This window comes from Python bivittatus, unplaced genomic scaffold (assembly GCF_059951505.1).
Source record: "Python bivittatus isolate LINGU-HERP-01145 unplaced genomic scaffold, Pbiv_v1 ctg000590_np1212, whole genome shotgun sequence".
Taxonomy (NCBI): Eukaryota; Metazoa; Chordata; class Lepidosauria; order Squamata; family Pythonidae; genus Python; species Python bivittatus.
In genome coordinates, this window is record NW_028277086.1 from 6,487,292 (window position 1) to 6,506,107 (window position 18,816).

The 18,816-nt window shown below is 41.6% G+C and overlaps 1 protein-coding gene across 1 annotated transcript in view; it reads left to right on the forward strand.

The window, feature by feature from the left end:
• Positions 1-18,816, forward strand: part of COL22A1 (collagen type XXII alpha 1 chain) — a 173,695-nt gene that overhangs the window by 48,299 nt on the left and 106,580 nt on the right. The window contains exons 4-10 of the mRNA XM_088148939.1: positions 2,244-2,318; positions 7,075-7,186; positions 11,996-12,119; positions 14,426-14,701; positions 15,791-15,871; positions 17,199-17,312; positions 17,938-17,982. Of these exons, the coding sequence (XP_088005065.1) occupies positions 2,244-2,318; positions 7,075-7,186; positions 11,996-12,119; positions 14,426-14,701; positions 15,791-15,871; positions 17,199-17,312; positions 17,938-17,982 (827 nt within the window). The remainder of the gene's footprint in view (positions 1-2,243; positions 2,319-7,074; positions 7,187-11,995; positions 12,120-14,425; positions 14,702-15,790; positions 15,872-17,198; positions 17,313-17,937; positions 17,983-18,816) is intronic.

An 18,816-nucleotide genomic window follows, 5' to 3' on the forward strand; every position in this document is an offset into this window, starting at 1 on the left:
TAGGGATAGACCAGGCTTGCTGTATATAGTTCCCCTGGAGCTCTCTGGGCTCGGCACTGAAGTGTCGATCACAAATGCTACAGACATTTCCCTCTGCATTCCAACGTAGCTTCATCAGTGGAATGGTCCAGCAATGGGGGTTGCCTTGCTGTATTCATAATCCATGGGGACTTGAATTCTGTGGGGTTGGTTGGGGTTAATTCTGTTCTGATTGGTCTGCCAAGTTTGTCTGATGTGAATGGTTTGGATCTTGTGCCTGATTGGGTGTAAATCGTAATCAATTTTACTGTTCTCCTGATGGTTCCTTGAGCTGAGTGCCAGGCTTCCAGAAACTCCTAGCTCTTCTGCTGTTTGCTTGGTTGATTCCTTCTCTATTATCCCAGTCAGATGTGTGGTTGATTCTGAGGTGATGGGTGGCTGTTAGGTACATCTAGTCTTAGTTCTTTGCAGTTACTTGTTCACTGATACTTTACTGTAATTGGTGTCCTATTTACCCAATGTGGTGTTGGTTGCAATCTTGGCAGTTGATTCTATATATGATGCCAGTTCTTTCTCGGTGGGATATGCAATCTTTGGTTTAAACACCTTTCTTTCTAGTGGTTTTGTGGGCAACAGGGATACCTAGTTGTTGGAGTGATCTGCTGGCATGTTCTGATACATTTTGTATGTATGGAAGTGTTGTGGTGGCAGTGTTTGGGTTGTCCTTTAGTTCTTTGTCTGAGTGGTCTGTTGGGTCTTTGTTTCACTTCCTTGTGCATTTTTTTAATGAAATGGAGAGGGGATAGTTGTCCTTTTTGAATATGCTATGGAGGTATCTGAGTTCAGCTTTTTGGAGAGTTGGCACAGTGTGTTTTTGCTCTGTTGATGAACATTTTTATGCAGTTGACTTTGCTCCTTCTTCAGTGGCTGTTCCAGTCAGTGGTGGTAGCACAGGAGAGGATGTCTTGGCACTGCAGGGGTTGGCCCTCTACCCTCACTGTTTAATATCTACATGGAACCATTGGATGAGGTTATTAATTGGTTTGGGGATTGGGGGGGAATGGTCTCATCACCATGCTAATGACACTCAGCTAAACATCTCTACTCCGGGCTGTACTGCTGAGGCTGTTGAGAACTTGTACCAGTCTGGAGACTGTTAGGATCTGGATGGGAAAAACAGGCTAAAATTGAATTCTAGCAAGATGGAGTTACTGTTTGTTTATCATGGTGTTTGGGCAGTTCCAGTGGATGGGGAAACACTATCCTTGAGGAAGCAGGTACACAACTTGAGGTACCTCCTGGCTTGCAGTTCCTCCTGAATTCAAAGCTCCTGCTTGAACAGCAGAATGAAGCCATGAAGCTTTTGCTCAGCTTTGGCTGGTGTACCAGTCCAGGGTGAGAAGTCCTTGCTACGGTCACTCATGCCGTTGTCACTATTTGGGTAGACTACTGCAATATGCTGGACCAGTTGGAAGCTCAATTAGTCCAAAATGCAGAAGCCCATGTATTATTTGGTATTCATCAGTTGGAGTATGCTACATCTGGGCTATGGGCCCTGCATTGACTTCCTATAGGCTTCCAGGTGCAATTTAAGTGTTGGCGTTAATCTATAAGGCCATGTATGTCTTGGCACCAGTTTCTTCAGGACCCTCTTTGCCCACTAGATGAAGCCTGATTGTTTTGATCTTTCTGGGAAAAGCAGCTGATGGTTCCCTATTTTGAGAAGGTACAGGAAACTGAGATGTGGGGCCACCGCTTTTCCAAAGCAGTACCATCCCTCAGGAATGGCCTCCAGTGGAAGTCAAACTAACTCCAACTTTAGCTACCTTCCAGAAGCTGTTGAAGAAGGAACTTTTCCAGGGACCATTTAAGGCTTGACATCTGTTTTTCTGGATTGTTTATTAGACCGGTGGGTGTTTTAAGGTTTATATTCTTGTGAAATCGCCAATAGGGATTGCGATGTGGTACCAGTGTAATAAAAAATGAATAAATGAATGAATAATGTTAAGAACAAATAAGCAATGTTGCACATCACATGATGGATCTTAATACAAGGAGAACGAGTAACAGCGTATGGGTCTTCCAAGGGAACGTAGGTACTTGATTTTCCATAGTGTTATCAAAAGGATAGAAAAGTGCTAAATTTTGGTTCTACTTTGCCAAGAGGTGGTAAGCCAAAAACAAAAAGGAGCTACTAATCAAGAGAGATCTTAGCAATGACTTCAGTTTAAATGCCTCTTCCTTTTTATTCCCTCTCCTTGCAGATGTCCTGTGTCCAAATGTCCGGGTAGAAGGAGACAGGTTCAGACACTCCAATGGAGAAATGGATGACATACCAGGTAATGAAATATTATGGACAATCAGTTGTTGTTCTCATCACACTGGAAAGCAGAGAGATGTGTTTTATAGAGAGACTGTATCAAGCCCAGAAGTGACATTTAATACTGGCTAGGATAGTACCTTTTCTTGGAAAGGGAATTACTTAAGAGTGCCATGCTGTCTTTATCAGGTGAGGAGCAGAATGTTAGATAGGATCGGTTTGGATCCACTTGCTCACTGAGCAACAGCGTCAGGAATATGTAGCATTGAACCAAAGCTTTTGTTTGGTGGAGCTTATCTTTAAAATCATAAAGAATAATGATGGGACTAAAAAAAGATGAAAACTTTTGGCCAGCCTGTTTCCGCATTGGAGCATTTGAAGGAGAGTCGAGGGATGTGTGTGTGTGTGTGTTTATTTTGTTTTGTATAGATGTCTCTTTCGGTGGGGGAAGAATTCTGCAAGGCTGCAAAGAGCAGTGCTATTTCCATGCACCATATTTCCCCACCTAGTAAAGCTCTTAGGAATGAGGCTACATCCTTATGTACTCCAGGAATAATGTTTTGGGAGGAAATACAGTAGACCCAATTGGCCAGCAGTGACAAAACATTTGATGGAATGCAGGGGAGAAAACCTGGCCCTATTAATATTTCCAGTAAGTTCTTCTGTCACAGTCAATAATTATGCATTTTTTAAATGAGCAGAAGTCAAAACCCACTGAGATTTCCCCTCCCCAGGAGGGTCTGGTGAAGAATTTCAAAAGAAGTTAAATGCATTTCAAAATGGGAAATGAGACATAGGTGTCTCTCATATTATTACAGAATTCCCAGAGCTAAGTCATACTTTATCTGTTTGAACCAGTATGGTTCTTTCAAGGAGCAGTGAATTATGGCTACAGTTTACAAGAGTGTTTGCAACAGTGGCAATATATATATAAAAATGATCCCATTATAGTTGTTTCCAGGGCCTTTCATGGGGTGAAGCCTTTGGGCACTGGACACATGCCTTATTACTACTCCTGACTGAAAACAGAGCACAGAGTTAAGGGAGGAAAACACTTCCAGGAAACAAAAGAAATACCTATAAGGTAATTATTTGCAAGCTGTAACATCCCTAGAATTACAGGCTTGGCAAAGGATCATAGTGCACCTTCCACCATGCCAAATAACATCAATTTTTGAAGAGAGTGGCAACTCTAACAGAGGGTCCTGAACTGTGTGTGTGTGTGTCTGTGTGTGTGTCTGTGTGTACTTAAAGGTGTTGGCTGGGTTTATACGACATCCAAATCTTAAAATTGGGTAACAAAGTGCTGTGTTTGCATAACCTGCTAGGCCCAAACCAATTAACCATGATATGGGTGATAGCCAGGGTCATACAAAATGGTTGGATACCCCTCACATGTGCGTCCCAAATGGATCGATTCTAGTTCAGATTAGCATTCCTGACTCTGACACTGGAAAGAAACTCATAGCTTACTGTATGGTGACTGTCCCCTTCCCTCTCTAAGGACATACCCCATGCTGCACTCTTACACAGCTATTATCCTGTGCCCAGGTGAAACTCTCGTACCTCAAGTAACTGGAAAAACAATGAAACTGTGCACCAATGGACTTATTAAAAATGTAGAGGGAAAATAGGTAGCTTAGGGAAGGAAAAATAGTATTAAAAAATTACCAGGCTTCAAACCCCAAATCTTCTATTTAGAAGACCAGTGTTATAACCATTGTGTTGTTGTAACATTCTTAGTAAAAGTGATTCTGGAGGACATTGGAGATCATGGTAATCATTAACTCATTTTACAGGATAACACCGTCTGCAAAATAGCTCATGAACTGCTGGATGGGGCACCAGCCTAGCATGTTAATATTAACCTGGTAATTCAGTTCTCCTGTGATAACCCTTGAATTTAATATTGACAATTAGTACTTTTATTTAATATGCACTTATAACTAAGTGAGAGCCAGTTTGGTGTAGTGGTTAAGGTACCAGGCTACAAACTGGGAGAATGTAAATTCTAAGCTGGCCTTCGGCACAAAGCCAGCTGGGTGACTCTAATGGTATGTGGGAAAGACCTTGGGAGATGGGGCAAAGAGATGCTGTCTACGGAATGGTCAGATAAGGACTAGCATAGCTTGCAGCTGGAAAGTGGGCAGGGCAAGAGACTCAGAAGGGACCCTCCCTAGTTTCTCAGGTTGTAAAGGAGACAGTGGGAGGATTGTACTTTGAGACTTGCAGCTCAAAGTAATGTAGCTTTAGAATAAAATAGAATTAGTTTATCTGATCATGTTTCCTGTCTGGTCTACCTGGTCAGGCTGACAGTGACCTTGGGCCAGTCCCTCTCTCTCAGTCCTAGGAAGCAGGCAAGGGCAAACCACTTCTGAAATCTTGCCAAGAAAACTGCAGGGACTTGTCCAGGCAGTTGCCAGGAGTCAAGACTGACTTGAAGGCCACACACACACACACAATAAAAAAAACCCCTAACTTCCCTTATTTCTGAATGAAATGAAAGAGAGCAAACCTTTGCATTGATCAGTGTACCTTGTTCAACATCATTTTATTTTGATATAAGTTACTTAGTAAATAGTAGGAAGGCTGTTGACTCTGCTGGGGAAAGTTGACCACCTCCCTTTAATTAGCACACTGATCAGATTGAGGTATTCAACAAAAAACACATTACAGAACTGTCTTTGTGTAGAAGTTACCTTTCTACCTGTAAGTCAGCACTTTAGCTGCATCCAGATCTTTTGGATGATAGTTCCCATAGCTGCAAATCATTGGCTATTGTGAATGCATGGAAATCCAAAATAATCTGGAGAGGCCCATATTCCCTTCCTCTGGCTCAGTTAAAATTCTGGCCATTGGCAAATTGAACAAAGGCAAACTGGAGGTTAAAAGAAATTCATTTTCCCTTTCATTTTCTTTGGCTAGATTCACTCTTTGCTCCTAATTGCAAGTTTTCTTTAATATGCACGGTCACTCATGCCCTGGTCACCTCTGGTTTGGACTACTGTAATGCGCTCTACATGGAGCTACCCTTGAAGAGTATCTGGAAGCTACAGCTGGTGCAGAATGCGGCGGCGCGGACAGTTCTTAATGCCCCTAGGAGGGCACATGTAACACTGCTGTTGCGCGAGCTGCATTGGTTGCCAGTTTGTTTCCAGGTCCAATTCAAGGTGTTGGTCATCACCTTTAAAGCCCTTCATGGCATGGGACCAGGTTATCTGAGGAACCGCCTTGCCCTGGTCACTTCAGCCCATCCCACTCAGTCCAGCAGAAGGGGCAGGTTGCAGACCCCACCGGTCAGGGAATTTCGATTGGTGGGGTCTAGGCAGAGAGCCTTTTCTGCTGCAGCACCCGCCCTATGGAACATCCTGCCTCCTGAGGTCCGGTGTGCCCCCTCCCTCATGGCCTTCAGGAAAGGTATTAAATCCTGGCTTTGCCAGAAGGCCTGGGGGCCAGAGGGGGGCCCGCACCTGTGGAGATGGCTGGTGGGATGATGGGTTGCCCCCCCCCCCACATCTTACAGATTTTTATAGGGCCAAAATTAGAGGAGGTTTTTTAGGGTATTTTTAATATGTTTTTTAATTATTTATAGTTTTTAGCCATCTTGGAGAGAATTGTATTTCTTCTTTTTTATTGTGAGCCGCCCAGAGTCACCCGTGGGGGAGATGGGCAGCATACAAGCCGAATAAACAAACAAACAAACAAACAAACAAATAAATAAATAAGATGTGCCAAGTCACCAATGATTACATAAGGTGATGTGGGTGGCAGGACATTATGACTGGCTGAAATCCTCTCTTAGCATTGAGTGTGACTACAGTATGTGTGTGGGAAGGTCCATGAAAGAGAGAAATGGAACTTAATACCAAAGGTAGATGTGTTAATTCCAGATTATGTTGAGGCTGTGTATCCGAACCATCATTTTGTCCTCACTAGGATGTGCTTATGGTCACTCTGGAAGAAGTGAGTTTAACAAACTGTAACCCCATCACATCTGGACTACAAAAGCCGAGTGAAGACTAAATGGCAGCAAAGTGATACAGAAAAGTCTGACTCATGGATTTTGTAGACCAGGTCTGATCACCTTCTAGTGGACAACCAGAGTTTTGTAGCTGTAAAGGAATTTGGAGCAATCTTGGAGAGAGGAGTTAGAAAAGTGATTATGCGGTCCAGAGATTGAAGAAAGAGTGAGAAAGAAAGTCAAAATACCCCTGCCTTGATTTTGTTTAGTATAAGGTAGTACAGAGAGAAACTTACTCAGGCTTTCAAAATTATGTTATTATACCCTGCTACAATAAAGGAGCATTTCTGAAATCCATGCAGTGCTTGTTTTTTGACATGGCCTATCTTGAGGGGCTGACAGAAGTTCATATCTAGGAGCCCTGAGGAATATTGAATATCTCCTGAAATGTTTTTAGAGTGGGAGCAACATTGTCTGTCCAGTGATTGAAGCTCCAAAAATATTCCTTTTCAGGAACATCAAAACTTCTAGCCATCTCCTTGGTACCATATTTTAGGATGCTGGTTTGGAACGATGAAATGGTCCTGGGTTCTGACTGTGCCTTCCAAAGCCAGAACCTCTTTTGTTTCAGATAAAGGAAGATGACGGCGCAATCTCACTTAATATTTCTAATAGCTGTTGTGACTTTGGTGTCTAGCCAGTAAATAAACAAATGATCACTCCAAAGGGCTTAAGAAATATATCTAGCAACACATAGATGTTGCTAGATGTTATTAGATGTTCCACTTTGGTCTTTCATGTTTTCTTTTGGTAGGGTTTGACTTGATGGAATTATTTACTGTACGGGAGATCTTCAGGATGAAAGACAACGGAATCCACAGCTCTTATGTTCGACTCGGCAGCTTTCCCATTGTGCGGCGAACACAGTAAGTTCCCCCTCTTCCTTTGAACCTTTTCTTCTATTATTTCATTTCCCTGATATGGTCCTTTTAAATTCAGGTAGAGAATGGGAGATTATAGGTAAGAACCTTTGCACGTTGAGGATGGAGATAGATAGATAGATAGATAGATAGATAGATAGATAGATAGATAGATAGATAGATAGATAGATAGATAGATAGATAGATGTGTGTGTGTGTGTGTGTGTTCTTTTGTACCAAAATGACACTAAGGACCCTCCTCAAGAACTCAATGGGACTGTGGACAACAACACTGGAAGTCAACTCAAGACAGCTCGCACAAGTGGCCATCAAATACAGCATATACCAAAGTGATGCACTGTCCCTGCTACTGTTCTGCATAGGCTTGAACCCCTCAGCCAGATAATCACAAGGATTGGATATGGGTACAAAATTAAGAGTAGAACTACCATCAGACACCTCCTGTACATGAATGACATCAAGCTATATGCTAAGAGTGAACAAAACATCGACTTGCTGATCCACCTGACATGGATCTACAGTGAGGACATTGGGAAGTCTTTCACACTGGAGAAGTGTGGCTGGATAGTAATAAAGAGAGGGAAGGTAGTTAAGAGTGATGGGGTGGAACTACCAGCAGGCCACATAACAGACATATAGAGCAGCTACCAGTACTTTGGTATCCTACAGTCACATGGGAACCATGATGAAGAGGCAAGGTAGACAGCAACATCCATGCACTTCCAAAGGATAATACAGGTCCTGAAGATCCAGCTCAATGGGAAGAATAAGATCCACTCCATCAACACATATGCCATGACAGTCATTAGATACCCTGATGGCATAGTGAGCTGACCAAAGGAGGACAACGAGGCTGCTGATGTGAAGACCCAGAACCTCCTCATAATGAATGGAGGCTTCCACTCCATGTCCAACACCCAGAGATTGTACACCAGCTCCAAAGAGGGTGGGCAGGATCTGGTAAGTGTCAAAGCCACTGTCCTGGATGAAACCCAGAGCATCCATGAGTACATCAGTAAGATGGCACTCAAAGATGAGCTGCTGAGAGAATGCCTGAGGCAGCAGCAGACATGGGAGGAAGTTCAAACAGAGAAAGTGCCATGGTAAGACAAGCTCCTGCATGGGATGTACCGTCAACAGATAGCTAAGGTGGCTGACACTGGGAAATCCTACCAGTGGCTGGAAAGGGCTGGACTAAAAGACAGCACTGAGGCACTGATCACAGCAGCACAATAACAGGTACTGAGCACCAGATCCGTAGCAGCAGGAGTCTATAACACTAGACAGGACCTGAGATATAGATTATGTAGATAGGCCTCAGAGACAGTCTAACACATATTGGCAGGTTGTAAGATGCAGGCAGGAACAGCATACACTGAACAGCACAGCCAAGTAGCTGGCATTATGTACAGGAACATCTGCACAGTGCATGGGCTAGGCCCTCCCAAATCCAGATGGGAGATTCCACAGAAGGTCATGGAGAATAACAGGGCTGAGATCCTGTGGGACTTCCATATCCAGACAGACAGACAGGTACTGGCCAATCAACCAGACATCGTGGGAGTAGACAAGGACCAGAAGACAGTGGTGGTGATAGATGTAGCAGTGCCAAGTGACAGCAACATCAGGGAGAAGGAGTATGAGAAGCTGGAGAAGTACCAGGGCCTGAAGGAAGAACTAGAGTGGGTGTGGAAAGTCAAGGCCAAAGTAGTCCCAGTGGTGGTAGGAGCACTTGAGCCTGTGACTCCTAAGCAGAGAGAGTGGCTCCCACAGATCCCGGGAGCAACATCAGAGCTCACTGCCCAGAAGAGTGCAGTGCTAGGAACAGCTCAGATACTGCGCAGAACCCTCAAACTCCCAGGCCTCTGGGAGAGGATCCGAGATTGAGGAAAATGCATAGTACCCATAGGGGTGAGAGGGGATTTTTTTTTTTTTTAATGTGAAATAGTAAAGATGCTGAAATCCATACATACAAATGTATTGCCACTAAAGTCAGGCCTAGTAATCATTGCCTCCAGAAGAAGAAGCTTCTTAAAAATGACAGGTAACAAGAGAACTGAATTGGATAGTCAGGAGGGTCGACTCTGGAAAATATAAAGAATGACTACATAGCACAATCATAGAAACTTAGCTAAAATGTGTCCTGCAGATGAACAAAGTTTCAACCGAGTCCAAGTGAAATCCGATGTGATTAGGACAACTAAAGAAGAAAAACAAAGATGAGAAAGCTCTTTTCAGAAATGGAAGTTTGTCCAAACGAGGAGAGCAGAAAATCCACAGACCATAAAGGCTGTCTGTGTGAGCAGGAAGGAGAATGAGAGCCTCGTATTATAAAATAATTTGAAACAGCTTGCATCCGATTAGGTCATAATGATAGGATTAACAGAGACAATGTGTTTTCTGCAGCAGGCTGCTGTGATGAATATCATTAGCTCCTTTAATTCTGCATTAGCGCGATGCAGCTTTCAAGGAGGAGGGAATTTTCACTGAGCCCTTTGGTTCCAGAATGTCACAGGAGAGTGGAAATTCTTTAGAGCCAGCTGAGAGAAGGGCATCTCCATTCCTTAAACCCATTGCTGCTGCTTTCATTTCCTTTCTGTACAAGACAGCACTGTTTCAACGGCTCCTTTTCAAATATATACTGCTGACTATCACTGAAACGACAAAATGCCCAAACAGGAAATCTTAAGTACCATAGCTGCTGGGCAGGGCACCAGGGGAGATTCTCAGCTTTTCTGTCAAGGTAGGAGTTTGCAAACATCCAGAGGTTTCTTTCTTCTTAAACCAAGGCACAAGTATTTACTCACTGTTTACATGGGGAAAGGAACTGCAGAATTTATGGAGAGATGGCTAGATGGAAGACACGGTTCACTTGATCCTGCCTGCTAAATATTGACTTTTCAGGAAGTAATGTAAATGATTGCCCCTCTTCTTCTGCACTGTTGCAGCTGTTTCTTTCACAGGATTTAATTCCTCTGGTTCTCCCTTTTGGCTTTCCCTCTTATGGCTACACAAACACATACACACACACATGAATGGCCCATTTTAAGTAGCAGCATCTACTAGACTGAGGTTGATTTCAAAAAGCCAAGCAGGAGGGGAGATCTCTAGGAAATCTCAGGCAATCTCAGACTGGGAAGTTAAAAAAATGTGGAAGAAGTCAATTGCAAACTACTTCCAAACAGCTGCCAAGAAAAGTAGATGGACACAAAATACCAGGAGTTTTTGTTTGGGTTTTTTTTTATAGCCAATTAGACAGTGGCTAAAGCACTGGATTAGGGGCAGGGAAATCTTAGTTCTAGCCTTTGGGACAGAAGCCAGCTAGATGACTTTGGACCAGTCACTCTCTCTCTCAGTGCTAGGAAGAAGGCAAGGGCAAACCACTCCCAAAATAATGCCAAGAAAACTTCCATGGATTTGTCCATGTGGTCACCAGAAGTCAAGACTGACCTGAAGAAAGATTCACACATGCATGTGCGCACACACTAGCCAAATAATTTTTCTTGCCTTGTGTAATTAAAGTGACGTCATCTATGAAAAAGAGGGAGCAGATCTGCAAATACACAGCACATGTTTAGGAAGAAAAAGCTCTAAAGAAGAACCATCACCACCACCATCTCCCCAAAATGTTCCATAGCTTTCTTATTGGCTGTAGTATGCTAGTTGACAAATGGGTAGAGAAACAGAGAAAACCAAGAAAAGGAACAGAATGAGGTTCTGTAGAAAGAGGTCATAATCAGGTGGCTACAACTTTGTTCAACATGAATAACCTGCACTGAACTGATGATACTAATCTGCTATGTGAAAATGCAAGTAATCTGCAAGTTCTAATAATGAAAGTTAGGAGCACAGTGAAGAAAGGAAGCAAACTTAAATATAAAATAGACTAAACCAATGACAACAGGTACAGGAACCAACCTTAGAATAGACAGTGAAGACAGTGAAGTGGTGGATAGCTGGTTTCTTAAGATTGACTATCAGCAATAAAGCAACCAGCGTTCAACCAATATGCCAGACTAGCACCTTGGATAGGCAAGAAAATGAACAAATGGATCATCAGACAAATCAAGTCAAAGTTCAGACATGTTATGCACAGATCTAGCTCTTTGAAGAAGGCTCCAATGCCGGGAAAGGTAGAAGAAAAGAGAAGAAGAGGATGACCAGTAGTAAAGTGGATAGACTCAATTACAACAGCAACGGATGCACTGTTGGAAGACCTGAAGGGCCAGTGTGGGGACAGATAGTCCTGGAGAAAACCTATTTATGTGGTTGCTAAGACTTGGCACCAACTTGATGGCACACATTCAATCAATCACAACTTCTTTCACCCTAAGAAATAAGATTCTTATGAGAGAGAAAGGAATGGAAGGAACTTTGAAAAAAAATCTATCTGAGAAAATGGACCAGCTATCCAATTATTGAATACATTATTCATTCCTGTTCTTCATCTCTGCAGGCTGAAAAAGAGGCTGTGAAATTGGAAGCGGTAGCATTTTAACTTAACTTCCATATTAATTTTTCTTTGCTTCCTTATTTTTGAGAAAGAAAACTTTTAATATGTTCTATCCTCTCATTAAACTGTTTATTGCAGATGTTTATTGCCTTTGCTATCAAAGTGGGTGAAACGGTTAGTGCTTCCTACATTCCCAAGGCCTGTTTGATTAATAACCATGATTATACTGCAGGGAACAATGAGTTTATTCTCCCACTTTATGATTTTGAAGAACTGTTGCCCAGATGTACATAACCCAAATGCTTCTCATTACTTTCTCTCCCCCTTCCCGCTTCCTCCAGAGATGTCTTCCCACAAGGACTTCCAGATGAATATGCCTTTGTCACCACTTTCAAGTTCCGCAAGTCATCCAGGCGAGAAGATTGGTATATTTGGCAGATCATTGACAAATATGGCATTCCACAAGTAAGGCTGCTTGTTCAGTTTTAAAGAAGCTGGGTTATTGCACAACACTGCTTGCTTTCTGTTGCTGTAGCACCTTGATTAATAAAACTGGTTTGTGTGTACTATCTTACCTAGGTGGAAGTACCTAGGTAGTCTTGGGCTGATCTCCAAGAGTTAAGGGAGATTAGGAGTGGTTACTACTTCAGTGGGAGTCCACATATGAATCCCTGGACTGTAGCAGACCAGTTCCATACTCTTCCCAAGAAAAGAACTTGGATGGATCCATGAAATCGCCAAGAGATGAGCCTGACTCAAAACAGAATGGTTCAAAATACAATGGCTGCAAAATTAAGGCAGATTCCATTTAGTTGGTATTTGGAAGGGGGACAGTTAAGAAATCTGCAGGTTAGAATGAAAGCTGAAAAACATTCTGGAGTAAGAAAATACCAAACGACTTCTTTTTTCCCAAAAATACTTGACATAGATGTGTCCATAAAGTCAGCAGTAGTCTAGCTTGACTCAGGATGGTTTGCATTTTTGTGTGCTAAGGGTGGAGAGGGGAAGATTTTTATGGTCAAGAGCTGGACTGAATGTCTGGAGGGTGGGTGGGTAGCTGAAATCTGCAAAGTACTGGAAGCACATTATATATATAGATGTTGCAGATGAAATTTTGGGAAGAATCTCTTCATTGTTGCTGTTGTTTCAATTAAGACATGCCTATTAGAGTTAACACTATGGATTTCATTGATAACCTACCTCAAAAATTGGAGGAAATTGTGATGTCAGCTTACAACAGGCTCTAAGAGAGCAAAAATTAGAAGACCTCTCCTCTTCTCCTAAATACGATACAGCAGGTTAAATAAGCTGGATCTTCTTCATGTGCATCACCCAGGATGGGAGGATGATATGATATAATGGAAAGAAATGGTATCTGAATCATACATGTTCTAGAAGGTGCGACAATATGTTCTGCTTCATGCAGCAAAGTATTAAAACTTGAAATAACACAATTCTTCAAAACAACTCAAGATTTCACTCTCTTACTGGTACCCCCCCCCAAAAAAATCAATGAAGATTTGATTGAAATCCATAGCTACTATATAATGAATATTTAAGCAGTTTTAACAAAATATGCTCTTCAAGAACACTGACATTTGACTGAATGATTGCTGGTTGGCAAGCAGATCTCTCCAACTTTGAAAGGGAAGAGAAGATAATTCTATCGCCTGCCATATTTGTCAGCCATGATCACCCATCAACACATGGTTAACTAGTGTGAATTGAGGCATTACATGTTCACAAATTCCCTTGTGCAAAGGAAAAAAAAATGGTTAGATTCCTCCTTCACCCATGTGGAAGTTTCTTTATGAACTAAGGTTGGTATATAAGTAGATTCCCTTCTCATGTAGGCCAAAACCAAGGCTAGGAGGCCATGCCTCTGCTGTTGTCTAGTCTATAGAAGCATGGCCAGTCTCCTTACACATGAATTGTATAGATGAAGGGATTTCTCTGAACTCCCAGTTAGTTTTTAAGTATATCTTTCCCACTGCTGAAGTTTTGATCAACTGGAAGCACGGTCAAAAATTAAGGTGGTATTAATCACAAGAGTGTCAATGCGGTGGATAAATAGGTTCCCAAATCAATTCAGAAATCAGATACCAGACATCCAGGTTTATATCTGCATTCATCAAGACATAGCCAAAATCAAGAGATAATTGAGATATTCTATCACTGTTTTCTATAAACTGATTCTTTTTAAATCCAGAACTTCAGCAATATGGCCAGCCTCAATTGCAGGCAATCCTGGTTTGCTGGAAGGAATTCATTCTCATGATCACGATCTTACTCTTCAATATCTTTTTACTTCAGACGAAGCCTCTTTCTCATCTGAACATTTCTTTATTAGAACTGGCGCTTCACCATCCTGCACAGTCAGCGATAGGGTCATGCTTTCTTCTTGTTTTTAGCACATTTGATCACATGTAGTAATGAACCGGAAATGGTGGATTCTCAGAATCAGGGGTACCCCTGGCTGCAGATCAGGGCTTCTTAAAGCCAGCAACTCTCTGGGACATCCAAGGCTGTTACATTTGATTTACTGCTGTACTAAACCTAGAGTCTTCCATAATTCCTCATAATTGGTTATGCCAGTTGAAACATTTGAGTTTTGTGGTCCAAAATTTCTGGGATACACCATAAAAATGGATTCTATGCTTGGTGAACTTTGTTCTTACCCAACACATTTCTTCACATGATTGATAGCTCCTTTGTTGGATATTTGTTCTATAAAGGGTCCTGTTCTTATAGTCTTGTGTTTGTTTTCAAAGGTTTCTATCCGATTAGATGGGGAGAACAAGGCCTTGGAATACAATGCAGTTGGACTCACTAGAGATGCTGTGAGAGTGGTTTTTAGACATGGACACGTCAATGAGCTGTTTGATCGTAACTGGCATAAGATTGCACTGAGCATCCAGTCCAAGACGGTCTCCTTATACATTGATTGCAAACTGGTCCAGACATTACCTATTGAAGACAGAGAAAATATTGACATTCAAGGGAAAACGGTGATCGGCAAACGCCTTTATGACAGTGTGCCAATTGATGTAAGTACCTGGGGCACAACCCATAGAAAAAGGGGAGCAGTTGTACCACCAATCACATTCCTAGAATATTCTGTTTATTTATTTAAACTATGAATGCAGCACTTGTAATTCCATGCATCTTCAAGGGGGGTATGGCACTGAAATATCTTTAGTACTATAGAAAATAATGACAGATTTAACATTTAGCTGGTGGCCACAGATAGCAAAATGAAAATAGTTTCTCTTCTATTTGTAGTTCTCTGAAGACAGAGTTTCTTAAGTGTACTAGAATCACACAATCTTTTTTCTCCTTCCATCTTTAGCATATGTGATTTCTAGAACTGTCAGTACATTTGGTCTGTTTTAAGAGAAAAATGATCTTTTTTTTTCTTTTTAGATTATGAATGCATTCTCTATGAGCAGATGCACATATCATGAAAAAGCTAATATCTAGTTGGCCCTTCAGATACCTTGAACTGTGACAAGCACCCCTATCACTCATGAAATGGCACAGAGTTTTTTAATCTTGCAACAAATTTCAGAATTCAGACCCCAGTTCCAAAATTAGCAAAAGAAATAAAGCTAAATGAAATCAAGACACAGGAGGTTGTAAGAATGGTGAAATGTTCAATCTGTTTGTTGCTTTTCCTATCTTGACATGGATTTTAAAAACTAGTATTACTCAGAGAAGGACTTCTGGATGACAAAAATGTTTGCAGCTTGATGTCTTCAATCCCATTAACCAGCTCCCAGAGAGTTCCACAACACGTCTTTTGTCTTCTTACATTTGTTGTTCCAAATTTTCTGGGCATGTAAATGTTTCCACATCCTTCCACTTTTTTTCCTCCTTGTAAGGGCAAATGTAAGTATCAGGATTGTCAGAAAATACCCTCTCTAGCCCATTAGCTAGATCAGTGTTTCTCAACCTCAGCAACTTTAAGATGTGTGGACTTCAACTCCCAGAATTCCTCAGTCAGGTTGACTGAGGAATTCTGGGAGTTGAAGTCCACACATCTTAAAGTTGTTGTGGTTGAGAAACACTGATCTAGATTATTTTCTACTACAAACGTAGGGCAGAAATGAACTAACACCATTTCTTTTTTCTTTTAGTTTGACCTTCAGCGGATGGTTATTTATTGTGATTCACGGCATGCTGAACTTGAAACCTGCTGTGATATTCCTTCTGGACCTGTAAGTTTAAAATGTAGACCCACCTTGCAGATGTGCATAAGGGCATACCCATGCAACAATGACTCCTTGTTGTTTCTTCTGACTGAAGGGCTACATTTGATTGAGAAAGATGAAAAACCAGCCACCATTCTGGGGAAAACATAATTGCAGTAGTGAAGAATATATGTAGTTCAAGGTTGAATTCTTGGGTTCTTGGTGTCCTCTGAACTTGCTTGTCTCATTCCAGACATTTGATTACCAGGTTAGGTAATGAATCATCAGTGCATAGGGGAGTAAAGCTGGCAAACCTTCTTCCCCCGTGCACTGATTTTGTTACCTAGGCTGGTAATCAAATGTCTGCAATGAGACAAACAAACTTTGAGAACACCAGGAACCTCAAAATAGTCATTGCCATGTGGCAGTGATACAAATTTACAATACCCCAATCAGACAGGGAGTAATAATCTTTGATGGCCTCTCAGAGTGGCCATCTTCCAAAGTGGAAGATGGACGTGGCATTTAAATTTACATTAACTTACATTATATCGACATGATTTGAGTCAATGTATGCCATTTACATAAAGATGTTATTATGGTTGACACAAATGATGCCCTTATAATCACAGTGACCTCATTATACCATGGGCATCAATTGACAAGAACGATGAACTTTCAGATTTAGCAGGCATTCAGGAGTAATTGATGGTCATTAATCTGAGATTTCTTTTATAAGCCAATGTAAATGCATTACAGAGAAGGAAACTGTGGGGTATATATTGTCCCTGAAAAGGTTATAGCACTTCCATGTGGCCAAGAGGGGCCCCAGAAACTGGCTCATGACCTGGCCCCCATCCTTGCTTTACCATGTTAGCTCACAAGGAAGAAAACTTGTGTATGTATACGCATGTGTGTCTGTGTGTGTGTATTGTTATTGTGCCTTCACCACCAAAAGACAGCAAGAGAGCTATTGAACCAGAAGGCAGAGCTTGGTGGGGATTCCCATTAACGGGAAATAACTTCTCTGAGCCCCAGAGCACTGAAGGAATTAAGTCCCCCAAAATCACACACATCTTACTCCAAGCCATAATGGGATGTGTTTGGCTTTACTGTAACCTGAAATGTGAACTTTATCAGGTGTGAAGCACACAGTATGGTTGCCCATCCGGGATGCTACCTAGAGAACCATGGGGTATGATACTACTGAATCCTGTGCACTAGTGCCCTTGATGAGAGATGAGTAGGTTTCAATTCTGCTGTTGGTAAATGAAAATAATTATGGGTGGATTGGTGGGCAAGACTACTTACTGATATGCAGTGATATTAATGCTTCTGATTTTTATCAACGTAGTGTCAAGTGACAGTTGTTACAGATGTTCCTCCTCCTGCAATTCCACCAACTGTTACAAGTGAGCAGGTTGGGCCTGTCAAGACAGTCAACTGCTCCTGTCCTCCAGGAGAAAAGGTCTGTATCTGAATCACCTGTATTATTTATATTTATTTTCAGCCACTGAAGTCAAGAGAATTGCTGTAGGGGATATGCCCTGGGCTGTGGTTACTTAAAGCCCAGAATACCATAGCAGTAATGGACAACCTGTAGCCCCTTGCTCACTTTGGGGAGAGGGTCCTCTGCTCATGATTCTGCAAACTGCAGGCATAGTTTTATGCCACCTTTGACATGGGAAACTGATAAAAATTCTAGTATAAGCCCTAAAATAGATATAGAACTATTGAGGGGGGGGGGGGATACAAGAAACTATTTTTAACAGCCCCATCTACTTGTTGACATGGCCCCACCCTTGCTCCTTCCCAGAAGTTAAGTGTGGCCACCAAAAAGTTGACCATTTCTGTTCTGCAAGAAAGAAATGAAAAGTGGATAATAAGAAACATTAAGTTTTAAGTAGGGCTACAATTTCTGGGCTGCAAAAATCTGGATGACCATTTGATGAAACCAAGGCAAACCTACAAGTATGTAATGCTTGCCATGTAGTGGTCATCTGAAGAGATGGTAGCCCCAAGAGTCAGGATTCATAACATGTTGGAAGCAATGAGGAATTTTGCTGTTCAGTAGTCTACATCTTTTGTTTCAGGGGGAGAGAGGCCTCCCTGGATTTGAAGGATTGAGGGGACAGAAGGTTAGTGTTATCCAAAGGATGAGACACATTTTAAAAAATGAAATATAAGCTACATGCACTTTCTTAAGGATTTCTTCTTCTTTTTTTGTACTCCATTCACGGTCTTTCTGCAACCTTAAATAAAGAAGCCACGTGTTTTTAACTGGTGGCACTTTAACTAATAAGGGAGCCTTTCACAGAAAGGCATGAGAAATTGCTGAAAGAGGAAGACTATTGTCTGATGACCAAAACACTATCTTCTAATAGCCATCACCTTAACAATGGCTGGATCCCAAGAGGATTCCAAAAAGGCTAAGGCACAGCCAACTTAATAGAATGAAATGCAATTATTGAACAGGATGCCTGTGTTAGAAATCAACCTTAAAAACTCATTCCATTTAGAATATCCCACACCATCTCTAAAACTGTGCCAGGGACAATACAGATTCCTGCTTAACGCTTGAAACAGACCTGCTTACACATTTTGTTCATTGTGCTGAGTGGTTTCTCCGACACTGACATTGTATTAAAGGCTTTTTGTCAAAGGATATATTCTTCTTTTTTCTTCTTTCAAAGTTTTTTTCACCCATGATTTAAGGTTGCACAATATAATGGCCAGATGATCGTATTTTCCATTACCATGTTTGCAGATGGCATCCGGTACGTTATGCAATGCACTGTACTTCACAGTTATTGTATTTTCTTTCTTAGTTCATTAGAATTTAGGCCATTGGGGCACTAGAAGAAGACAGTACAGTAGGACCTAGGATCAGACACATTTGAACATCTGTATGGTGGCAATATTTTTGCATACAGCTCTTGTCTAGACAAATATGAATCCCGTATTCATTTTCC